The 26,548-nt window shown below is 42.9% G+C and overlaps 1 protein-coding gene across 1 annotated transcript; it reads left to right on the top strand.

The window, feature by feature from the left end:
• The first annotated feature begins 7 nt into the window (after window positions 1-7).
• On the top strand, window positions 8-22,056 carry Rx (Retinal Homeobox). The gene is made up of 6 exons (XM_017171513.2): window positions 8-630; window positions 1,780-1,929; window positions 6,867-8,018; window positions 8,112-8,278; window positions 20,721-20,886; window positions 21,267-22,056. Exons 1-6 carry the CDS (start codon window positions 255-257, stop codon window positions 22,001-22,003), a joined length of 2,748 nt encoding a protein of 915 aa, XP_017027002.1. The 5' UTR covers window positions 8-254; the 3' UTR covers window positions 22,004-22,056.
• The last annotated feature ends 4,492 nt before the right edge of the window (window positions 22,057-26,548 follow it).

The raw sequence follows: 26,548 nt of genomic DNA, 5'->3' as shown, positions 1-26,548 counted from the left end.
GCTGTACTCGACTCCCGGGTTTATTGCCAACTCTGCCTTGGCACGGTGCGCAACGTTTCGGTTTCGGTAGCTGCTGGTTTCGGTGCTGAGACGTTATTCCCGCTTGTGACTTAAAATGCTAGACACTTAGCCAGAATTTTGAGAAAAAAGTGCAGAGAAATATAAATACAATCCGTGTATCCGGGTGTTTCAACTGTGATTTACCAAATCGTTACGCTACGAGAGAACTACTGCCTCCCCCTATAAAAACCAAAATGGATATTAAAGCCTCGACGCCGCCAGTCCTTGAAGTGGCTGCCGCCCAGCCCGGCTCTCCGGCCGCCAAGTTGGGAAATAATGCAGTTGGAGCAGGATCCGGGCCAGGATCGGTGGGAGCAGCCAATGCCTCGCTGGCCAGCAACTCCAACACCGCCGCCACATTCCAGCACATCTTCGAACAGCTGGTGCAGCAGAGCGGCGGCAACCACAAGCTGCCGCCCAAGCAGCTGGAGCACCTGCGACACCTGCTCGGCAATGTCCGCGACGCCAAGAACCTGCAGCTGATCGTGGAGAAGTTCAAGAACCTGGAGCAGTTCCACGAGCACTATGCCGCCCATCTGGCCAACAACAACACTGTGATCTCGGCGGAAGGTGAGTGTTGCCGTACCGACGGCAATGGTTTTTTTGGTTTCTGGTGAAGGTTTTTTGGGAGATTTTGAAATTTATTCGATTTATTATGCCTAAAATAAATAGTAGTTAAGGGATATTCCCCAAATTAAAAATGAAAGCTTTTTTTATAAATTTATATTCAAGGCGTTTAAAAAATCTTTCTAAATATATTATATTTAAATATCTTACTTATTTTGTGTGAATTTTATATTAGGCGCTTGATTAAACCTTCTTAAAATCTTCTTAAAATATAGAATTAAATTAGGGTAATATCAAGGAGAAATATTTTAATTTAATCTTTCAATATAAATTCAGCTTTATTCCTTATAAGTCCTTGTAAAGTCCAAATTAAAATATTCTTTTAATAGTTTAACATATTGTAAAATAAGAATGTATATATCTACTTAACAAAGTCAAAGTATTTAGGTCAAATTCAGTTTTAGAGTCTTTTGATTACCATTTAGTTTTAGTTGATTTTTTTTTTCCGCGTGTGGCCTTAGCCGGAAAAGGCTTGCAATTGTTTGATTATAGATTTAATTAACACAAATTGCTGCCGGACACGGACATGCAGGATAATCTCTACTCCCCTGAATGCCAGAGTGTGTGCGTGTTCGCGGCAATGTTTTTTTGTGCATTAACATGCACACAGCGGAAAATTTGAGAGAAAATTATAAGCTAATTGCAAGACGAGGCAATTAAAGGGATTTTCCTGCTGCACGTTCCCACCTTCCACCTTCCACCTGCCATGGTCGCCACTTGGCACAGTTTGTTTTAATTTCGTTAAAAATGCATAAAGCCATCAGGCAACATGTTGCCTACTTTCCAGCATGCCGGCGTGACAACTGGCCATTAGGAGAGGGATACGGCGGGGGTCCGCGTTGCAATTACAGCTTTTAGCTCGTTAAAATCGCAAATAAAGTTGTGTGTATGTGGACTGGACTAAATTTTAATACTTTCGAAATTGCTGACAAATTTGCATAGAGTCGCATAGGGCCGGCCGGTTGTCGTGCGCCTAATTGACTTTGGCAAACTGTTGGCAAACAGGCTTTTAATTCAGTTTCCCCCACCGCTCCTCTCTGCCGATTTATATATATATTTGGGTACATGGATATTTACGTTTTTACCCCGCAGATAGCAACGACTTGCTGAAGGATAATGCCAGGAAGTTCGGATCGGGCGGACAGACTCTGACCCCCCGCCACACAATCGATGCCATTCTGGGCCTAAAGAATCGCAATGGAAACGGAACCGGAAATGGCCGAGCGGAAGCGATCAGCGATGGTAAGTCGTGGCACAGAATACATATATATTATATCTTCCAACTCTCTGATCGGGCCCAGAATAACTAACATTATTTGCGCATTAGCCGGGATCGTTGGGCCCCGTCATAAAAGGCAAATCGATTTCAATTACCCGCTCGCAGGCCATGGAATCAACAGACACAATCGCGAAATTGTATTAGCCTTGAATGGGGTGGTGGGTGGTTTGTAGTTAGAGGTGGGGAAGACGGGTGCCTGGTGGGTGGTGGCGTCGGGAGTTGCACTTTGGCAACGCCTCGAGATGCACGACAGCTGATAAGCAATCAGTCAGCGGTAATCGGTCGTGAAGAAAACGAAACGAAGCCCCCAAGGAAGTCATAGATGGGATTAGAGGGTCCTTTCATTCCATTCCTCGGGGCCAATTCAAATTAGTGGAGCGGGGTGCGAGTAGTTTTGAAGGCTTTTTAACTGGATTACGGCGGGGATTTGCGGTGCCAGCTGGTGACGGCTCCTCCCCCGCCCAGCTCCCGCGCTGCCAGGTTGCCGGGTGCCAAAAATAGTCTCCTGCACGTCATTTATAATTCATTTCGCTTCTGTTTTGATTGCCGGCAAGCGATTGTCGCTCTTTCGACTCCTTCTCAGTCCCTGCCCCCGACCACGCCCACTCCGCTGCCACAATTGGCAGCGAGTTGCGAAAAATAGGTGGGCATTGATATGCCAGCGATTATGGTTATGGCCATAACTGTACACTGTGGATGATCCAAGCGACCAGGTGAGAAATTAGGGAGTTCCTATTAGCATTTCGACACAGGACATAATTTGTTTTGTAGAAATTTTTGTATTTGGCTGTGGAAAATAATGTTTTTATTATTTTAAATACACAGAAACTTCTTAAAAGTGAATAAAATTTTTGGGTGCAGCTTTCAAATTAACATTTTACTGAAAATTTGTTAGATATATTTAGGTTATAAAATAATAATGACAGAGGGCCTAAAAATCATCACATCAGGCCATCTCTTAATAGTTCCCAAAGCAGAAGTCTTACAAAATAAATAGTTCAAAAGGAACAAATAAGTTCTTTAAAAAGAGCGCTCCTAAGATTCCCTAATAGGAATTTGGTTAACTTTTAACCTCACAAATATTTAATACTAATCACCCACAAATCAGTACAGATGAGGACTTCTGTCTGACATTTCTAGAATAACATTAACATAATAATTAAATGTTTGCATTGATAGGCAATAAATTAAATAATAATCTATGGCATCAACTTTGAACTCTCTAGGCAAGTGTCCCCAGAACCATAATATTTTATTAATTTTCTTAATTTCTAATTAGGAAATGATATCAAAAGTACTTGAGATCGCCAACTTAAGGGTCTTTAGACCCCCCTCATTAAGCCAAATCGATTAAAGACAATTTGATGTTCAATTAATTCAATTAGGCGGTCTCATAAACAGACAGCACCAACTCCCGAAGTGTTCGGACAACCAATAACGACATTAGCAATAAATCCGCAACAACGTCACGGCCAAATCAAAATGGCGCTGAGCAGCAGCAACAACAAAAACACAGGTTAAATGGCCGCAAATTAATTAGAAGCTGGCGGCGAATTAGAGGCGTTCAATAAACAGAGGAAGTACGAGGAGGTTGGAAGGGGGCCTGGGGGTGGCTGCAAGGCAGGCTCAGAGCGTTTCGCATTTAAGCCGTAATTAAACTGGCGGCCAGACACAAGCCGTCAAAAAGCATTTAAACTGACAGCTGGCGGCGGCGGCGGTGGCGTCCCACCAGACAAATGCCTGTCGGAAAGAGACGGGCAGAGTGCCCGCGAGAGAGATGGAGCTAAGCAGGCGCGGGGAGGGGAGATTGAGATGTAAACAATCATTAAAAGCGCAGGAGGCACAAGTGCATTTGGCCAACTTGCTCTGCATCCCGGAGATGGCAGATAGGCGGCAGGAGAGAGAGGGATACTCGGGCAGAAAGAGACGACTGAAGTGATCCCCTTCACGATCCATCTACACGAGATCTGTTAAGCAGTTGACGCGGCATTAAATTGAGCATTAAGTCGCCTTAATGATTTTAATGCGTGTCTGCGGCCGTGCGTCGGCGTCGTCTTATTAGCCGCCTTTTGTGGCTTCTACCACTTTTCAGAGAGGCCCCCTCTTCCCCGTTCCCTGTTCCACTTGTGATTGACAGTTTTGTTTATGGCTTGTTTCGCTTTTTGATATGAATCCGATATCGCGTCTCATCTGGCTGTAAAGATCTTCCGGTGAACAAGAGGGGCAGAGGGTAGCCCCTCTCAGAAATGTGCATTTCCTTTGGGTCTCGACCCCTTACCTGTTCCTCCATGACTCTTGGAAACTCGCGCCGTGCGGCTAATAACATATCAATTAGGCCGCCTAATGGCCAAGTATTTGCCCAACAATGGGAAACTGTCAAATCATCATTAGGATTAGACGGCGGCGGCAGGGGATGTGCCCAAGAAGTGACGCGATTAACGTCAATTTGTCCCTCACTTCGGCTGGATTCCTCGGAAACACAAGCCAAATTAGAGCAAAATGAGTACATCCCAGTTTCTAATCGTGGGTCTAGAATCTCTGTTTCTTTCTCGGGGCAAAACTAGTCAGTAGCTGCCATACCCACTTGGACCTTTTAGCATTTCCAAATCGGGCAGGCGAGTAGCTTGTTTTTGCTGACCAATTTCCAGCTGCCAAGTTAATGGAGAGCGTACGGAAATCATTTCTTAATTGATCTGTCGATCAGTTTGTTATGGGGCTACCAACCACTGAATGAATGCTCAACCTGGGCATCGAGTCTCCTCCAGTCAGTGAATGGAAATTGAATAAAAAACAAGGTTCATTCACCATTAGAAAAGGGGATAAAAACATGTTTTTCAAGACTATTTGAGGTGAAAAGAAATGAATAAATAAAATTATTAATTTAATAAATAATAAAGGAGATCTGAATTGAACTGATCTTAAAAATATATAATTTCTTATATTGTATATTATTTTTCTACATTTTCTTTGATTTTATTTGAAATGTTTTCTAAATTAACCGTATTAAACAGGAATTATTCAATCTTCTTTAAGGAAAGTTTATTTACTATTAGAAGACGGGTAATAACATATTATTTGCACTATCTGAGGTGCAAAGAAATGAGTTATTTTATGTAATAACCAACAATAAAGTTAATTTGATTTATTAATCTAAGTAATATATATATCTTTTTTAATTATTTGCAAAATATTTGGACTAAAAATATGTTTTCTTATATTATCTAAGTTTTATTTAAATGTTATCTAATTCTAATAATTCTTTAAATATGTTATTAATCTTGTTCTTGCTTCGGTTAAATATACTTAAGGTTTGAAAGATATACTAAAGCAATTAATATATTTTAAAAGGTAATACTTATGAGTTATAATACCAAAAACTTACTGATAACAAACAAAAATAGGTAGCCAAAAAGTGACTTATGATTAGTTTTTTTGTGAGAAATTCCCTCGGATATATATTCATCACATCATTCACACTCTGCCCGATTGCTCCCGAGTGAACGCCAGGCAGTAAAACTTTTGTCTTAACCTTTTATTTTTCGCTGCTCACGCAATTAACTCACGCACTCCGTGTGGGCCGCCGCCCAGCGGTGGCGGCTGGCTTGGAAAATAGTGGGTAAGAGGGGTTCCGGGGAACTACCGAGGGTTTCCTAGGTGGTGCCGCTACTGTCTCTCACCTCATGTGGCTCACACACATTCAAATAAAACCTTTTTTGGGCGGCTTTTGTGGTGCGACTGCTACTTGATTTGCAGAGGCTTTCAAAATGCCTTTTGTTGTTAATTTCATTAGCACCACAGTGGCTCAAAATAAGACGCACGCTGGGCGTGTAAATTTCGATTGATTGGTGAAAATGCCAGCAGAGGTTAATTCGGGGCATTTACAATTTTCGTTTTGGCTGCTGTTTAAAGTTAATTAGCCAAAATGTTGACCCAATTAATCGGGCTGAGTCGAATCGGCACGACGAGGCACATAATTACATTATGGACTCCGACTACGGGCTTACATCAGAAAGCAATTACCCGAAAGACTATCAGATAATTACAGATATTTTATTTTCGAGTTGCAACTTCCCAGTCTAACTGGGTAATTGGTTTTGTTTCGATTCAACGATTCGGCCCGCCCCGAAAGCCAATTTAGCATAGAAATTGAATTCGGTTACACAAAATCCAGCCCAACGCCCCCTAAAAAGCTAAGGCTAAGGATATAGTATATATATATAGACTGGTGCTGGCGCGGCGACAACTAATGACTTCCTTGCATGTCACGTGATATGCACAAGCGCCAGTCGGAACGCCCATTAGGGACCAGCGCCAGCGCCTCATCTGGAACTCCCCGCCCCATGGACGGACCTCCGGCATTTCGACTCGTTTTCCGAGAACTTTTATTGCCGCACATTGTAAATACGAGGCGGCTAATTGAAAGCCGTTTATTAGTGGTTGGGCGGCCAACAGGTTTGACCCGCTGCAGGTCGAAGTTGGCCCCGCCAACCACCAAATTAAATAACACGTCGTTATTAGACGGCCTGGCAAGCGGCTTTATGACTTGTCTGCCCGCCTCATTGGGCATACTAATTAAAATCGAATCAGGTGGCTAAAAGCGTGGGAGTACAGTACCCCACACAATGATGTATAAGCCGTTGATCATTCTCAACTAATTGCCTATTGGGTAACAATTTTGGGGGCTATTTGACATAAGACCAGCTTGGGAAATACGTATATCCTTTCAAAGTTTTCTCATATTTATAAGAGCTTTGCTTAGATCGATGTTGCTGTTGATTTTCAGCAGCAATTGCAGGTCAATAAGGGTACCAGAAACACTTCCTTATGCCATACTTTCATATCTATAATGAACTCTTGACTTACCCTCATTCTCACCTTCTTAACCTTCACCACTTTTCAGGCGAAATCGATCCCTCTATGGGCGACGAGGACGCCACGGATCTGCGCTGCGGCATGACCCTGACGCAGCTGCGCAATATGGACAGCCACATGGCCAGCATGCTGCAGCAACATGCCAAGAACGGCGGTGTCCTGCCCTATGGCCCCCCAACTCCACCCGGCGGCCAGCAGCAGCAGCAGCAGGCCCAGAGTCAGACTCAGAGTGCGGCGCCCCTGCATGGACATGGACAGCACATCGGTGGGGGTCATCCGGCGCATCCCTCCATCTCCAATCATCCTGCGCACCATGGGCATGCGCCCTTTGGCTACCACAATGCCTTTGGGTTTGCACAGGGACATGGATACGGAGGGCCCCAGGAGGAAGCGGCGGGCAATTACCTCAACTCGATGCATCAGATGGTCGAGGCCAATCAAATGCAGCCGGCTGCTCCTCCGCCCCCGCTGCCGCCCAGCTCTTTTGGTAGCCACCAGCAACATTTGGCCGCCTTGGCCGCGCAGGCGCAGGAACAGCAGCAGCAGCAACAGCATCAGCAGAATCAGCACGGCAAATACGTCAAGTCATCGCCGCCTCCTCCTCCGCCTGGCGGTTACTTCTTGGACGGCCAGACGGCGCCGGGCGCGCAGTCGCAGATTGGCTACGACGAGCGTTCAATGTCCTCCACCAGCGATATGGAGGAGGACGACGATGACGCGGCAAAGCTGCCCCTGGACGTAACCTCGCCGCCCACTCCGGCGCCACGTGGTCCGCTTGCCGCCGCCGCCGCCGGTAAGCGCAAGTCCGCCGGCGTTTTCTGTGATGATAATGAGCCCAAATTGGCCAACGGCCAGATGGGGGGCAATTATGCCATCCGAGCCCGCAGCCTGGATGAAGTGCAGCATCAGCAGCATCACCAGCAACAGCAGCAGCAACAGTCGCAGCAACACCAGCAGCAGCAGCAACAGCAGAGCTTTCAGCACGACTATCGCAACAGCAGCAGCAATGGCAACGGGCATTCCAATGGCAATGGCAACGGCTCCGCCGGCGATCATGGCGAGCGGCTGAATGCGGACAGCGATAGTTTGGTGAACGGCAGCTGTGCTTCCAGCGAGGATCTCAACCAGACCAACAGCAGCGAGCAGGGGGAGAAGATAACCTCGGGGAGTGACGATGAAGGTGGGTGAAAGGATTCTAATTACCTATTACTAACTTTATAATTTTTAAAATAAACTCACATACTCTTGTGATCCTTTGTATTTATTTTTTTAGGCCAGGACGACAACTGTGCCAAGAAGAAGCACCGACGCAATCGCACCACCTTCACCACCTATCAGCTGCACGAACTGGAACGGGCCTTTGAGAAGTCACATTACCCCGATGTCTATTCCCGCGAGGAGCTGGCCATGAAGGTGAACCTGCCCGAGGTCCGCGTCCAGGTGAGTCATCATTCCAAGTTCCCTTTGTGTATCTTACGAGTATCTAGTGCTGAGAGTGATTTACACCTAAAACTCTGCTAATTGTGCAATCAACGTGTCTGCATGGGGGAGAAGCAAGCGGAGTCCCTGGCAGCCAGGCTCCGGAAATTAAATAATTTCCGTTGGCGATTTATTTTAACGAAATTAAGTTGTGCCTGCTGGTTATCATCCCTTTGGATCTAGAGTCCTACTAAGTGCAAAGTGCTAGATATGCATACATCTTTCTTTCTTGGCAGGAACTTATGGCAAAAGACTCCTAAAAGGAGGAATAAAGCATTCTTTTGGGAATAATTCAGGCACTAGCTTTGGGTAGAAGGAATAAAATAGAAAATTACTTGGAAGATTGAGCTAACTTAAAGATCAAAGTCCTGGTTCCTCTTTAACTTCTGCCCTTAAAAATAAGTAATTATATTTCTTTATTATTCAAGAACTCGCTTGGTACTTTACGAATATTTATTTCCTCCCTCCCTTTAGAGACATAATATTTGTCAAACTATGCGCATAACTTGCCTCCAAGTGCATGGAACAATTTATGTCTCAATCGCGAAATGACAACGCCGAAAGAGTTTTCAAGTTGCCTGTGGCCCATTCAATAAGTTTGCTTTTCTTCCTTGGAGAGAATTATGCATTTTATGCGACTATGCGCCTTTTATGCTCGAAGACGCCGCGGCATTGGCATTGGGGAAGGAAGGGCGATGTGGCAGAGGATGCCATGTCTGGCAGCCATTCGTTTCGGGTGGCAAATTGTGACGTGAACGGGCAGGGCGCCTCGTAAATTCCATTCACAGCGGTGTAGCATAAAATACGCTTAAGAAGCAGATATTTTTGGATGGGTATTAAGTTTTAAGCGGGAAAGAAAGGGTATACAACATGGTTTGATATTATTTTGATATTCATTTGAAGCAATTACTGAATAGGTTGCCTATAGTATCAACCAAAATAAAATGGTCTAAAGATTTGTATTGCTTTAGATATGTGTAGCTTCAAGCTAAAACTATCATCTTCTTTGTAAAGAAAGATCCTGTCCAGAGCCTGAGGCTGCCTAAGAACCTAAAGTGGACCGGGCGACTGGCATACTTTTTCCAACCGCAACAAAAAGTAGGAGTAAGGACATAGTTTGGGGGAGGAAAAATGTAAGTAGGGAGTCGGAGCCACCGGTAAATGCAAAGGACATATCAAATTTCACGATTTCGTTTCGTTTCCTCGGCCGACAAATCATTTTTATTGACTAAACATTATCGTGCCCACAGCCAGAGGAGAGTTGGCGACACTGTCGTCGGCGTCTCCAACACAACCCAGGGCACATAAATAAATAAACAAATACCGAAAATGCCCTATGTATTTATAGGTGTATCTATAGCCCGGGCCGTATAAACGGAATACAAAGGTAATGAAGCGAAATCGCATAAAAATTTCTCCTTCTGGGCCTGGCCCTCATGTGTCACTTTGTCAAATTGACACGAATCCAAATTATGCCAGCAGGCACCGGAGCGAGGAGCGAGGAGCGGGGAGGGAGCTCTCCAACCCTTTGACTCGTTTTTTCGATTTAGTGGGGTGCACCAGCAGTACCATTCAGCCGCATTTCCCCACCGCTTACCGGTGTCCTCCCCCGTGTGTTTGTAATCGTATTTGCGGTTAGTTTGCATGAAGTTCTAGTTATCGTTTTTACTCCTTTCCTTTCTATTTTTTTTTTTATTCTGCTCTTTGACTGGGCCTGGGAAATTGCTTGGTGTGCAACTCGTTGAAGGTGGAAATTTGTTTTGATTAAGTTTCCACACACACACACACAGAGCGCACACCTGGACACACATAGGCTGGCCAAAAAGGAAATGTAACCAAAGTTGACTGAGTTGTTTCTTTGCAAAAACCAGCCAGCCATCCACCAAATAGAATTTCTCGTTTAGATGAGTTCATTTCGGGGCTTTGCTTTGGTCGCCCACTTTTCGTCGGTTTCTTTTTGGGTGCGCCTGTCATTGCATTGTAATAGATTTGTTAAATGTTTGTTTAAAAAGTTTGATTGGATTTGCATTTGTGTATGGCAATGGAATGAATTTCTCTGTGGCTTGTTTGATTGTTGTTTAAATGGCAATATTCGTTGACAGACAAGGGAATAAACTATCCGGGTCCAATTGAAATTGTGTCACTTTGTGGTTTGTTCCGCTCGCCCGACAAAAAACGGCCCTTGAACAGGGGTTTGAGCCCTGGCCTAAGCCCGAGGATTATCGGCGATGGTAACCAAAACAAAACGCGTTAAGCCCGAAAATTAAACGGCAGATTAACGCCCAAAAAAACACAGCCAGACGATCATTAACACTTACACACTTCGGTGTATCGTTGCTTCCCCTAAAGCCCCGGAACCTTCGGAGTCCTGAGAGCCGGAACATATGTCCGGGGAGAGATGACAATTACTTTTGTTTGGATTACTCGCTGACAGGAGAGCTGAGTGCGAGGCGTTATCCTGCAGGGGTTGTCTGGGGCTCAGTCAAGGGTTAAAGCCGCCGCCAGTCGACTCAATCATACGCCGCATTAAACCGAGGGCCAAAAGAGTTTAATTAAAACTTAATTTGCCATGGAGCAAACCAAATCGAGTGGGGATGGATGGATTGATGATGAGATACACATACACATATACATATATACTGAGTCTTTCCGAAGGAGACTTACTGCATGTCTTGGTTTAGTTAGGCAAATAAACATGACTATTTCCATGTGCAACGACCACTTTTATTGGGTTTATTAGCAGCAAAAATAAACAAAGATAAAAGACAGAGGCTAAAGTTTGTGTCAAATATTTTGCATAGTCAAATGATTAAATATCGTAAACCTGTCAAAATATCCTCCGCCAAAGGCAAATAATAATCCCGTGTAATAGTTTATTTATCTGCATATATTGCTCATACGACATGTGTGACGTGACACAGACAGCCCCGGGGCGTTGCTTACGTCCTCGCTGTGTGAGTGAGCCTGTGCTTGTGTGTGGGGATGTGCATAAACAGCAAACAAATAAAAATGTCATTTCACTAACAAATAAAATAGATTTTTATTGCATTCCACTTGGGCTGCGTCTTTGCCTTCGCCTTCGGGTTCCGCCTTTGGATTTGAGCTGGAGTTTACATTTGGATTTCCCTCCTCGACATTTCCACATTTTTATGCTCATTTCGTTGTGTGCTCCGTTCTGGTTTCTGCTTCGATTATTTTTTATTGAATATTTACTTCAACTTTGGCATTCGTTTGCTCGCATGACCGTTTTATCGACATAGTTGATGACTCCCCTCCCCAACCCGCAACGCTTTCGTTTTCACATGCCATAATAATAATGCATATTAGGTTCATTTGTGGCCCCCGGCCCCATGAAATCCTATACAAATCTAATAATGAAAACGATCGCTGGTCCGACTGCCAAACAAGCTCGTTCATCGGGAGCCCGAATGTCCTGTGCGGGTCATCAAATCGCATGAATAAAGTCATTGAATGCCTAAGTAGCCTGGTCCCACTGGGCAATGGAAATCGAAATTGTGGAAAAAAAAAATGCTTTTCAACTTGTTTAACTTATTGTCATGGTGGAGAGGGTGCCGCCTCCTCCAGGACCGCAGTCTCTTCGGGGCGTTTGGGGAGTGGCCCGGCCTTTTAAGGCTATTTATTGGGCACTTGTCCTGATTTGTGCCCAGAGTGCCCAGAGCAGTTAATGAACATTTGCATTTCTTTTTCGAGACATTCCCGTTGATGTAATTAAATGGCAAATGAAATATGCATCGGACTCGAGCGACAGCTGCCCTCAAGTGCCGCTTGGCGTGGGCGAGGGTGGGAGTGGGTGTGGGTGTGGGCTAAGCAATTAACACATTATGCCACCTTGGCATAACAACAATAATATGGAGAAGGAGTAGGAGCTCAAAACGAAAGCCAGGGAAAACAAAGCCACCGCAAGGGTAAATAAATGTCAGGTCACAAAAGGTAGACCGGGTTAGGGGTTGTCCTGTTGTATACTGAACCGGGATAAAATATATTCTTAGGCAGGGTCTTGCTTGTTGTGTGTTACACATCTGCCGTTTATTAAAATGTATTTTGATCAACTGTCAACTAAAACAAAGAGAGTTGAAAAACACTTTCCGGCACTTGATATGATTCGGCTAATTTGGCTGACAAGTCTAGCAGGAAGGGGGAACTTATTTTGTAAGAGGAATATATAACAGAGCAATAGATTATTAAATAATTCAATTCATAAACTAATTTTATAAAGCAAAATAGGATAATCAAGCGCTAAAATATCTTTAGACTAAGTGGGTTTAAAGTAAACTAAGCCACATTTCTAATTTAAGACATTTGACTGGAAATACATTTTCGAAAAGTTTAGCTTCGCAGCGTGGAAGAACACACAAAATCAGGCTCCCCACAGAAGTTTGCCGCTTTCAATTAACCCTCATTAGAAGCTCGACTCACAAAAGGCTTTCTTCTCTCCCGATCGGGATACGCCCACGCCGAATCCGTGTCGCAATTAATTAAACTTGAAAGCCACAGAGAAGAGCACAGATACCGGGAGCCAAGGACCCGGGAACTGGTGATTCGGAGGATGACGACGCAGTTGCCGCACGGCTCAAAGAAATTCCAACAGTTGGCAGCTGGGGGGGGAGACCGAGGCCGGAGATGCCGAAGGATCTCTGGCAAAGACCACATTGTCGGCATCGTTTGTGTTTGTTTGCGATGGCATCCAATTTCATTCTTTTATGCGACTTATTGAGTTTACTCTGTGCCGCTATCTGCGCGTTCTGGTCCTGTTCCTGGTCCTGGCCCGGCCAAAGGGTGTTCTTGTCTCCAGTCTCTGAGCCTGGGGCCGAGTTTAAAGGCTGCCTACTACACCGAAACCGCCTTTCATGTGAAGTTCGCTCTTCCAAAGCATCCTTGCCGCCGTTTAAGCTGCAAAACGTGTCCTTGTGTTATGTACTCGTATTTGCTTAGCCAGGACCTCCACTACGATTGCGCTTTTCTTCTGGCTAATAAAGTCTGTGCTTGGGACACGTGCTGGGGATTTGTTTTAGTTTGGGTTCGCTTGTCTCAAATTCACCGTAACCTGTCAACACATTTCAATATAAATGCATAAATCAAACGGAATGAAATTATAAATCATATCACCCCTGGGTCGGTGCAGAGGTCGTAGAGGTGGTTGCAACCCCCGGACCATGGCCTCACTTGACGTCACGAAATCGAGAATTGCTTTGCTCTCAGCACTCCCCCTCGAGCAAAGTAAAATATAAACCAATGTAATCAAGCGAAGACAATTACAATTACAATGAAATTATTGCCCATTTTGTCAGGGCTTTTTTTTATGGTAAATTACTTTTGGCAAGGTCCTTGGATCTCTGAGAAAACAGCCAGGAGAGCCAGCTGCTCGACTGCTCGAGTGTCAAGTGCACGGGGGGTGGGTTTGTTTTCGGAGAGCCATCACACCCCCCGGCTGATGGAAACGTTATGAATATTATTCAATTTTGACGCCTAAATGCTTTGTAATGAGTTGCACATCTGTTCGCTTCGGCGAGCGCTTTTCTGGCAGAGTCAAAAGGCAACAGGAACAACAGAAACAACAGGATAAAGGCTGAAGTGCGGGTGCTTTCGAGCATTATGTTTTTATTGCATTACAGCCCTGTCCCGGGTCCCGAGTCAAATGTCAAGGATGCACTCAATCCAGTTTACAGTCTCGAGCGGGATTCAATCAAGACTTTGATTTTGGATTGTGTAATCAGGGCCTCTCCACTCCACTCTCATCTGCATCCGATTCCTCTGCGCTGTCAGTTGAAATGAGCCCCGGGCTTAAGTTGTCAAATTAGCAGCCACAATACGACTCCAATTGCGATCCAAAGTCAATCAAAAGAATGCCCAGGCCAGAGAAATGGGTATTTCCGAATCGAACTCTGGGAGACAGGTACAAAAAAAAAGTGGGGACCGTCACGCAGTCAGTCAGGCAGGCATGTGTGCGATACACGACGAATTGACTTAATCAGCTTTATATAAATGCTTATTTTTGACAACGCCCGGGGGTGAGAGCGAGCTCCTTACCCACATACGCTAATTATGGCAGGCCCAAGCCGCTTATTATAATTTCAAACATCATATTTATGGGGGGGCCACAAAAGGAACTCCTCCGCTTGGGGATCGCTTTTCCGCTTTTAATTAATTCCCGCTGCCTGCTAATTGGTTTTATGCGTTTCCCAAACAAGTTCCTACTGCGACTGCATAAATCACAAAACACTTAAACAATTTTCCGAGCTCTGGCCTCGGCCGGTTTTTCACGTTGATTACGTGCTAATTAATCACCTAAACAAATTTTCGCTTCGGCTGGCAGGTGGAATAACAATAATAACAATATTATTTTCGAGAGCACGCAAATTATAATTAAGTTATCAAGGGGGGGGACAAAAACTTTGAATACGTATACACAGCCCCCAAAAACTATGCCCTACACGGAGGAAAATTGTATATACATTTTTAATAACCTTAATGAGCTAAGCCAAGAGTGAACTATTTTTAATATTTTATTTAGTTAACTGATTTTGTCCTGTTTTAATTTAATTATGCATTGTAGGTGCCACTATTAGCCTGGGATTTTTTAAAGACTAGGGGTTTTGGGATCATTCCTTTTGGTGATGTTCAGCGAACAGCTTCCTTTTTACAATATTTTTGTGTACCATACTTCCACTTAAAAAGTAAATTGTAGAAACTCCTGATTATATAGAAAATTTAAAAGAAAGAAATATTTATTGTCGATATACTATAGGGTAATATGTATGTATCTCATAGATATCCCATTCGACTTGAGAGGGCTTCCTAAGTGAGGAATATTATACCAAACATCCTTATATTTGTTTAAGACTCAAATCTTAATTCAAAGTACCATTTCCCAAGCATAATTTCCTCTAACAAATACTTTAGCTGGCTTTGTTCAGTGCACCTTTATTAATATTCTATATATTTGTCCGTTGAAATTATTCAAATTGAGCGTGGCAACTCGGCTCTACTCCAAAACCCATACTGTCACCGTCGTTCCCTTAGGGCCCTCGACTGTTGCAAATTAAAAATGCGTCAACAGAAATTTGTCCCTGGGCCCTGGGAAGTGGCAGGAACCAGGACTAGCAACGCACTGAGCAACCCCCGCCCGGTATTTGTAGTCCTTTGTAGCCGATTTAACTGCTTATTAACTGTGCGTGCGCTCGTTCCTTTCGCTCCGAATGCTGCCCGGCATGTCAGCGAGTAAATAAATAGCTAATTAAATACAGGGTGCCACGTGTCTGCGCACAAACACGCCCCGGCAAACAGACCTCCCCCTGTCCGCCGGAGCTCAAACAATTGAAATCCGAAGGAAACCCGAACCCATGATCGAGTGGGTGTCGTCGGATTGGCATTTGGCATTCCGCGAGCGCCTTTCCGACTTTTCTCACAGTGACATTTGAGGCGGAGTTAGACTGCCAGGTCTGCGGCTGTCACAGAATCAAGATTTGTCGCGTGTTTGGCCTTCGATTACAGGACTCTCGGTGGAAAACTAAAACTGTAATTAGCGGCAGTGGGCAAGGGGAGGTAGATGACCTAACAAGGCAGATCTTAGAGGGCGAAAGCTGGCTACAAGCTGTAAAGGACAACATCTCCAGGATTATTATTAAAAGACCTTTGAGGCGGAGTTTCATTTTGATTTCCCAGATAATAGATGGTTCTTTAATATTAAATTATCAGATTTATTGATAACATCTTTATTTAATATCTGAGATATTTTAGAAAGAATTACCCTTGAAATTTAAAAAATCTTCACTCCTCCCTCTCATCGCCTGACAATCTCTTCGAAGGACCAAGCGGCGGCGGCATCGAGTGTAAATCAATACGCTTGTCGGCTCTTAAACTAATTAAAACATCTTGCGGATTGTGGCCGTCGTCAAAGCTTTTGTCTTCGCTCTAATTTGTCCTGAATCGCACAAAGCGACCCAAACAGGATGCCCGAGACTCTGGCTTAGGTAGAACTCCCTCTCTCTCTCTCTCTCTCGTCCTTGGGCCGGAACTAAAAGCCAACAATGGAATAAAAAACATGTCATAAACTAACAGGGCAAAGGACTCCATGCTGCGGCATTGTCCATCCCAGGTCGGGCTGGATTTATGACAGCCTTTGGATTGAATTGAGCCCGAAACTGAATGCTCCGTGTCTGTCGCTGTCTGGAAGCCGGGGAACAGCCATATAATTAGGCTCCCCTAACTGGGATTTTGAGGAATTTTTTAATTGAATTAAAGCTTGCGCGAGGAGCGGCGCGTCGTTCCCATGCACGGCATATGCATTTGCTTTATTACCTTAGGCGCCGCTATCAATATCCTTGAACGCAACGGGTTGTCCTGCCCCTAACCTTTCGAGTCTCGCCCCTAGGGCCTCGGGGCCTCTAATTGCAGGACTTGCTGGGCAATATTTTTGCTTTCCATGCAATTACATCGCCTATCGCCAGTGAAAACCAGCTCAAACAAAGTGCATTCGATGGCATCGGCATTTCAATCAATTTGATTGAATCGCATGACAAACAGGCGGCACAGGGATAATTATAGTCCTGTCGCTGGGAGAATGATTATGCCGAGGTACAGTAGCGAATAGTAAGCAGATCGCTCGAGCTGATTTCAGGTGACCTCCCGATGGGAGAGATAACGTAAGGATAACGTTGTTGAATCTGAAATTGTAACTTTTTCCTTCGATATGTATCGAGATTGAAACAGAAATGACAAAAGTATCGAGGATATCGATATTATATTATAATATTAATTTTATTTATTTACTTATCTTTTTACCAATTAATCCATTAATTATCTGCATATTTTTGTTTCCTACAATGAGCCAGTTAACTTATTCCCATTAATCAAATAAATAATCGATTTGTTTTGCACATCGCAAACTTAAAAAACCGATTTATAAATCGACTTTAAACATATCGATATTTTCCGTCACTAGATAAAAGATATAATTGCCATCATTTTTTACACAGACCTCTGCAACTTAGAGACTATGGGTAAATTTATAAATATTTACAAAACATATAAATTAAAATACTATCAATTTCGCATGTGTGATCAGTCGGAAGTCTTGGAATCCATTTGTCCCACCGCAGAGCCTAACAACTTTTCAAAAATCGGAAGTATGAATAAACCAACCTCTGTGTAATATTAAGTCGAATTGCAACAATCCAACAAGCCCGCCTAACCAACCACCTCCCACGCCCACACCCACCGCCACCGCCCCTCTACAAGTTGCAAACAGTTTTATTAAGCTGCTGAAGCTCTTGTGTGTTAAAAGTCAATTTTCCAATTTGCAAACTGTCAGAAACATTCGAAAAGCAATTTCTGCCACACAGCGAGTGAAAGAGAGGGTCGCTTCTAGCCGAAAGAGAAGCGGAGAAAGAGAGAGAGAGAGCACATTGCGTATACGCCTTGTATGCTGTGTGAGTTACTTCTACTTCTATGTGGAGCCATTCTTTCCTCGTTTTTTTTTTGGGTGGAACGACACTTTGCGGCAGAAGTTTTCCAATAAAACGGCAAAACTTTGCTGCGAACAAAATTAAAGAAGACGACAAGGAAAATGGTAGAATGACACAGCCAGAGGAAGAGCGAGATGATGATGTTAAAGAGGGTTTCCTCGGGGGGTTGTGTTGTGGGTTGATCATCATCATCGTGGTGGTGCTGGTGCGGGGGGTCGCAAATTGTTTGCTGCCAATGTGAAGTTTATGAAAAAGATTAAAGTTGAAAAGTGGTTGCCTGATGGGGCACTGGGGCTGTAGATGGGGGGTGTGTTCTTGTGGTGAGTCGCGTGCTCCACATGAATGCCAAATTGCTGCAGGCCTGCTCGATAGGGGGTGGCCGGGGTGGCTGGGCGATTGAGTGGTTGGAATGGGCTGAAATGGTGGGTGGTTTGAGGCCAGAGCCGGCTAAATGTAGCAAAATTGAAAATGGCTGAAAATGGGGAGATGTGTGTGTGTGTCTGTTTGTATTTGTGTCTACGGGGTGGAAAATTGAGTTTGGTCCATGTCATGGCGAATGGGGGCGGGACTGGGGTTCGGTTGCCGGCATCAACAGCCAAAGATGAAAGCAGACAATTTTGCCAACTTTCGGGTGAATGAGAGTGGTGTGGGGAGAGGAGGGTCGAAGGTCATAATGATGTTTGTGGGCGTGCCACCCGCCAGCTGCACGAGAGAGAAAGCTTTCACCAGTGCCCGTCTCTTTCCAATTTTCTCTCTCTTTTTCTCTACTGCCCCAAGTGGGGGATTTTCATTATGGCGCGCCATGAATGGAAATTACCAAATTGATTTTGATGATTTAATTAAAATGAAGAAGCACAAACTCAAATTATAACAGCCAGCAAACTCCGTCTCCTTTTCTCTTCTTCTCTCTGCCTGTAGCTATCTCATTCTGCCAGTCAACTGGAAGGGTGGGTGGATGTGTGTGTGTGTGTGCCATAATGAAGAGTCGAATGTGGCCTAAAGCTGCTAACTTTAATTTATTTTCTTCGTACAGATTTGAGAGACAGGAAATTAGACTTTCTAAATGGGATTCCAGCCTGATGGAGCAAGGGAACCCGAAGCCAGCGGAAGGGAAGGGAAGCCATTTTAGCCATTTTATTATTATTGTCTGTCTACTCTACTAATTGGTATCCGACAGATAGTCGAAGATAATCAAGGAAAATCTCTAATTGGAACGGATTTGATTGGCTCTAGTTGGGCTTGAAATGAGCTTTCTATAGGTTTAAATTATATAACATCCTAATAGAGGAGTTGAGGAATTCAAAATTTTAAATAAACGATTTTTGGCAATCAAACCAAAATATCTATTGAATCATGTATACAAGCAAATGGATAAATGTATAAATGGCTCTTAATATTAACACATAGTAGAATGTAATATATAATAATATTTTATTTCTATAAGAAATATATGCTTTAATCTTAGCTATCAATTATTTTTATTAAAAACGTTTAGATAATTATTATTACATACTGATTTTTAAATTGTTAATTTAATTAAATGTTATGTATACCAGTTTTAAGTAACTCTTTCTCGATTACAAAATAAAATCGATTACCATTTCGTTAAACAGTAAATTGTAGTTATTTTGAAAAATCTTTCTCTTGAGTCTACGATTAAGCATATTACAAAAATAGCTTAAAAATGTTTTAATTCATTTCTATACACTTTTTCCAAAATACGTACTTATGTCCGATCATATTTAAAGATGCCTAAAATAAAGAATAATAAGGTATAACAAGAATAAAGGCAAGAGCTAATATAAATTTTCTTTTTTAAATAAAAAAAATATATTTTTCACGCCACGATTATTGTGGCGCAGAAATAAAATATTGTTTTATACTGAGTTATTTTATTTAAAATCTTTCCAAATACAGTAATTTTCCTAAAAGTTCAACGTTCCTATTTCTTTGCCGAGGCTATTTTTAATTAACCCATTTCAAATAGCATTTTCCGACTGGCAAATTTGTTTTGCAAATCACTTTCGGGGCAACGAAAATAATTTTACGCACCATTATCTTTAATTAAAGAGCCGCAGAGAGACCGAAACCAGAGCACACGCATACACAAACACGCGCAGGCTCACGCACACACACACACTAGCTTGGTTATTTATGTACTTGCGGCAGGAGCAGCAACCAACAACAACATTATTTCAGGGTAATGAAATTTCCATCAGAAATAATTTCTTATTAATTTGCGCAAATTGCATTTAATTACTTTGAGCGTGGCGCAGGCACAGCTGGGGGGAGCAAGGAATAGGATGGGTGACTGATGGGGTGGTAATGGCCAACCCTAGGGCAATGGAAACTTTCCCTAGTCGGCTCCACACCCCCCCCCCCGGACTAGCTCTGGCTCTGCCACTAATTAGACAGCCACACTCATACACACTCATTGTTGCGATAATTCTAATTAGAGCCAAGGCAACTAATTGAATTTTATTTTATTTCCTTCGTTACCTTGCGCTCTGCCTGTCCTGTGTCTGTGTGAGCTGCTCAGCCATTTTGTTTGCCTGCCTGTATGTGTGTGTGTGGGTATCTCTGCTGTCTGTGTGTGTGTGTTTGTGTGAGTCGGAGTTTTCATTAACAATTTTGCGTTGGCCGCCATTTTGCTTTTTGTCTTGTGCCGCTCTCTTTTGGGGCTCTCCTCTCGTGCTTTCTCTTTGGCGCCGCACAGCTTCTGCTGGCGTCATTAAGCCCATTCAGTTTTCTAATTACGCTTTGTGCCTTTCTTGGAAATGTTTTTCCAGCTCCCTGCTGACGCTTAGTGCCTGATTAAATTAGCGCGTTTCTTGTCAAGTGATTAATTTAATTGCCCTGCAACCCAATTAGCCCAGACACCGCTCTAACTCTTACTTGTTCGTTTTTCGTTTTTTCAGGTGTGGTTCCAGAATCGCCGCGCCAAGTGGCGTCGCCAGGAGAAGTCGGAGAGCCTGCGTCTGGGGCTGACCCATTTTACCCAGCTGCCACATCGTCTGGGTTGCGGTGCATCCGGTCTGCCGGTGGATCCTTGGCTGTCGCCACCTCTGCTAAGCGCTTTGCCAGGTGAGAGAAATTGTCTTTGAATATATCCTAGAATATTTAAGAACCTGAGTGTGCTTTAGCTTGTAATATTAAACTGGTGGTTAATAGTTATTGGATTTGGTAGTCATCTGAAAATCGGAGAATCTAGAACTCAATCAGACTTAAGTTATCATTGTGTTAAAAATATATTAAGGAAACCTGATTATATTGATATTTTTTCTCTACTGAAGGATACTATTATAGCTTAACAAAGGTCATTTATATCAATCTTTGTTATTCAATTCATTAAGAAATATAAAATAAGTCGTTAGAAATATCTGCACACCGACTTCTGTGATTTTATTTTAAATTCTTATCATGCACCTTAACTAATCCCTGCAACTCCTTCTTCTCACCCTCAGGCTTCCTCTCGCACCCGCAGACGGTGTACCCCAGCTATCTGACGCCACCGCTGAGCCTGGCGCCCGCCAACCTAACCATGAGCAGCCTGGCGGCCATGGGTCACCATCATGCCCACAATGGTCCACCGCCGCCCCCACACGGCGGCCATGGGGGGCATGGTCAGCCGCAGCCGCCGCCGCCACCACCCCCACCCCACGGAGTGCCCCATCCGCATGCCGGCCACCACGTGGTGCCGCTGTCGCACCTGTCGCCGCATCTGGCACGCATGTCGCCGCATGCAACGCCCCACGGAGTGAGCCCCCTGAGCACGCCCCACCACAGCACCCTGCCACCAAGCTCAACGTCTACGACCGCTGCCGCCGCTGCTGCTGCAGTGTCGTCCTCGCAGTCGTCCTCCTCCTCCGCCTCGCTGGAGTGCAGCGGTCCGGACGTATGCATGTCGCCGCAAAACCTGAGCATCGGCAATGCGGACTCGAATTTGGAGGGGCGGGACCTTAGCAGTGACCTGGATGCCGGAAGCAGTAGCAGCAATCCGGGCAGCGGCCTGGACAAGTGTGCTGCCAGCGCCAATATCGAGCTGCTGGATGTGGGTCGGGACAGCCCACCGCCGCCGCCCACGCCCAAGCTTTCCGCGACGCCGCCGGCGGACATGCGGAGCAACTCGATCGCCACGCTGCGGATCAAGGCCAAGGAGCACCTGGACAACCTCAACAAGGGCCTCGTCTCCATGGTCTAGCCTTAAACGCTGGCAATTCTCGAGTCCTGAGTTCAGCTCCAATCAAAATCATTCCCCCAATATCATCTTCTAGGTGTGTTCTAAGTTTAGTGAATTTCGTGTTGTAAGAGTTTATTTCGGAGCCAGTTTCTTGTGTCGTTAACTCAACTCATGTGCAAAAAGTGTATTTGTAAAATTTCAATTACTTCAAAGACAAAACGGCTGAAGAATAAACCTATTCCTAAAGCATATTAGCACAAAATAAATATGACAAGTTTTAGCTCAATTGTGTTGTGATTTACTGGGAGAGGAGGCATAATAATAAGGGGAGTTCATAAAGAGGTAAGATGGTTCTGTAAATAATTAGGACATAAAGGAAATTTATTGTAGTTAATATAATAAATTCTATAATAAATATAATATTATAATATTAAACATTTAAATAACAGTAAAAGTCTTAGTGAGACCCAGAATTTATAGATGGTAACAACTGCGCTGCTTTATAATTTCACACATTCCTATGAATAAAATACACCTCAAAATCATATGTTATTTTCCCAAGACTTGACTTAATCCCAAGAGACCTGTTCAATTAGCAGGGGAGCTAATCAAAGAGAAATATTTTAGGGGGGAAAGGCAGCCCATCAATAACCCAACTTGTCGGGCCAATTATGAGAGCTTATCAGCCCCATTGATCGGGTGCTTAATGACTTGATTAATAAGAAAATCGGTAGACATTGAGCAAAAAACGCTGACAAGCAGTAATTAAATGCAATTAAAAAGGACTAAATACACTGCAAACAAAGGAAGGACCCGCACGGAGATGGGGTGAAAAACAGGTGCAGTAGCCGCAGTTGAATCTAATAAAGTAACGAATAAAATTATAATTGATTAACGCCGCGGGCAATTAAAATGCAAGCATGTTGCCCCCGACAGGGAGTCCTTTCACTAAAATACGTACATGTACCGACATGAAAGCATATCCCACATGAGCGTTACAATTTGCTCGAAGGACTCGGGCGCAATGATAATTGCCGCAATTACATCAGGGCGCTTATCACACGCACAACATCTAGCCGGAAAAATCTCACCCAAATGCATGCGAAGCGACCAACATGGGAAAGAAAACTCTGCGTTTACAGTGAAATTGTCGAGGGAAATGGAAATGCTGGTCACTTAGTGGCGGGCGAGCGTTTAGGGGTCAGTTTAATGACAATTGCGACCCCGCAGGGCCAGCGATACGAGGTTACTCCTGCTAAATTCAAAGCAACAATCAGCCAGGTCATTTAATAAAAATAAAAAGGTTTTTAAACAGATTTGAAATAGTTAAGGGGGATACAATTAGTAGTTAAGATTTTTATTAGAGGTAAGTCGATGAAATAAAACCCTTGGGTATTAATACAAATCGCACTTAAAAGGTATTGAATTTAGAAGCTTACTAGAAAACACTGGTTACTATACAAAAATTATTAATTTACGAAATAATTATGTCAATTGAGAAAAGTTCATACAATTTTATTTAAGAAAATTTACTAGGATCACAACTTATTGTCGAAACTAATTAAATTCTTTCGGGATTTTTATGGGATCGGATTATTTTTAAAATAATTTCTTAAAAATTTATATGTGCTAACACAAAAACTGTGAACTTTGTAAAAAATCTGCATTTAAAACTAAGACACTTTTAAAATAAAACAATTACTGTGGAGTGAGGTAAAGTGAACTAAATCGATTCGTCTGGAGATGCTGATAGAGATTCTGCACAGTGGCGCCATATAGAATTTAGGATTTTACCGCTAGTTCACTTTTTGTCCGTTTTGAGAATTATACTTTGGAATTACTTTCTACATGTCGTAAAAAGTGGCGCTTAGCTACTTCAATATGATGGAAAGACTTTAGAATAAATATTTAGATTAATAATATTATCAAAATTTATTATAATAAAATAAATCAGACAATTATTTACTAGTTTATTAATTGTTGCATAAATTAAAATGTAATTTGACTTGACAGATATACATTTGACATTTCAATGGCGACCACTAGCGGCCAAAATGCACACCCCCGAGCAAGACTAGCCGCACAGAGGGAGCCAGTACTTACTACACAGCGCGAAAATCAATATAAAATCTTTAAATATTTTAAATAAAAAATAACAAATAATACTCATCAAACTATACTTATATCTTTTCAAGAACACTACTCCTCCCCTCTGCTGTCATCTGCCAGAAAGTTAATTATCCGTGTGGGGAAATGCATCCGGGGCATTGCACTTCCACTTCCACCTCCACTTGGGCGTAAAACTAATATACATTTATAGATCCCTCACTGATTGAGTGATGGGCACATTGAGAGATGGCCAGACCCACCCCACAGATCGGGCTGAGCATGAATCATCTAGAGGAGCACCAGAAATAGGTGCCAAGTGCTTGCCATATAAGGCATAAAAGCGATCGAAAGGGGATTCACATGTGTGCCGCCGTTGAGGGTGGGCACTATGACGAACCAAAAATACACATTACAAATGAAATAAAAATGCGAATGTTCGGTCGCCGGCACAAGTGCAAGCCAAAGTCCAACTGAATTGAACTTGAATAAAGTGCTCGCTGGCAGGCGACCGAAGAAGTCGAATCAAGCATCCCAAATGATGGGGCGAGGGTTCTTTTTGGGGGCGGTCTTTGGAGCAGACAGCGACAAGTGTTCCGAGAGAGCCTCTATAAATAGGAATTGTCAAAAACCACCGAGTCCGAGTCCAAGTCCAAGTGGATGAGACGATCGTGCTGGGTAAGGAAAGCGCTTTCCATGGCCATGCGTGGTCCGGTCCGAGCGGAAGCTGCATGGCATTGGGGCACACACAGATCTTTCCTCCTATTTCTCTATGTCCGCATATTCATATGTCTATATCACAATTGTACTTTAATTAAAGACACATCGGGCAAACACACACACACAGAATGAGATATATATTTTCGATTCCGCCCAAGACATATCGCATATTGACGACATACAGCTGATCGTGCCCGTTTGGTCGATGATGAAAGCGTTGGCGCTATTTTCCTTGTACTTTTTTTTCTTCTAATTTTCTACATTTTTTCCGACATATATTTTTTGTTTTTCCTATGCGCCTGCTGTTTCTGTTTCGTTTTCGTTTCGTTTCGCTTTCGTGTATATATAAAATAACAATGTTAAAAATAAATTCATCCAAACGAAATGAAACCAGCGGCAGAACCGAAATTATTGAACAACATTTTCTCTGATTATGATTGTTGTTGTGCGGGGTGGGTGTGGGTGTGTTGTGGCCGAGTGTGTTGGTGTTGGTGCTGTTGCAAACTGAGCAAAATCCGTTTTAGAGCACACCATAAATGTCCGCGTCACTTTTGGTTGTTGTTCCTCCGCTGCCTTTCTCGCACAGCCGATATATGCCATGGATTTTTTTGGGTGACCCAAAGGCAGGCGGAAAATCGGAGGAAGGCCAGGGAAATGCTTGATAGTCCCTTGAAATAATGATGTTTTGGGGTGGCGAATAAGCAATGTTGTGATTTTTGTCATTATTTGAAATAGAGTAATATTTTATAGCGTACTTTAGGAGAGCATTTCAATACATTATTGATCGACTTATATTTTATTAAAGTTTTCCAAATCATTTTTAAATATCCAAAAAATCAGCTTTCAGTTATCAGCTATATTACTATTATTTTTCCTTAATATATTATTAGTGTGCTATATTTTAAGTCATTAAAACTGTAAAGAAAAATAACTTGGGCAAGACCTGCAAATATTTATCAAAATAAATAGGAACATACTTATAATTCAAATAAATATTTTATAAGTTTAGTATTTTATTAAATTTAATATTTAAATTTATCATTATTAGGTAATATTTTTAATAGATGTAACCATCAGATTAGGAGTAGGAAAATATGCTACTTAACATTAGGGCCTTGTCGATATTACCGAAAAATATATGAAAAATGTTATAAAATTTATTTATTGTTTTTTAAGACACAAATTGAGGCGATAAAGATACTATAAAAAGACATTTTATTACATTTCCTTATGGAAAATAATACAAATTAGTTAATTAAAAGAGTTTCAGAAAATCTATATTTTTTAGGCCTAGATGGAAAAAAAAGAATACTTATTTGAATACCATTTGAAAACATTTAAATTTCAAAACAATTTCTGTAGCATTCCTAAAAATGGGTAATGATTTTTGCACAAACCCATAAATTGCTTACTATTAAACCCATTTCAAACTCCTCTTTTAGGCACTACAAGATTCATGTCTAAGTGATTTTTGGGTCCACCCGAATCCCCCATGAACACTCTTTGGAAGGAGCGATATTGCTCTGAATTCGGCAGCATGAAACCGCCCCATCTCGATGTTCTTGAACGGTTGTTCTGTGCGCCCTGGAGGCGGTTCGGCGTACAGTGCGGCGGACTCAGACTAAGCAGATATATAGAGCGACCTATAGATATGAGAAACAATACTCGATGGAGCGCATATCCGAAAGTATTTCGGTCTGGCCAGAGGATAGATATTTGCGGATTCGATATATATGTGAC

The sequence above is a fragment of the Drosophila kikkawai genome, chromosome 2R (assembly GCF_030179895.1).
Source record: "Drosophila kikkawai strain 14028-0561.14 chromosome 2R, DkikHiC1v2, whole genome shotgun sequence".
In the NCBI taxonomy this organism is placed as follows: Eukaryota; Metazoa; Arthropoda; class Insecta; order Diptera; family Drosophilidae; genus Drosophila; species Drosophila kikkawai.
The sequence above is the reverse complement of the archived record's forward strand: the minus strand, read 5'-3'. Positions and strand labels throughout refer to the sequence as shown.

Coding starts and splice junctions, on each gene's coding strand:
- Rx (XM_017171513.2), top strand. CDS start 255: ATGGATATTAAAGCCTCGACGCCGCCAGTCCTTGAAGTGGCTGCCGCC. Junction 631..1,779: donor CACTGTGATCTCGGCGGAAG/GTGAGTGTTGCC, acceptor TTTACCCCGCAG/ATAGCAACGACTTGCTGAAG. Junction 8,279..20,720: donor TGCCCGAGGTCCGCGTCCAG/GTGAGTCATCAT, acceptor TCGTTTTTTCAG/GTGTGGTTCCAGAATCGCCG.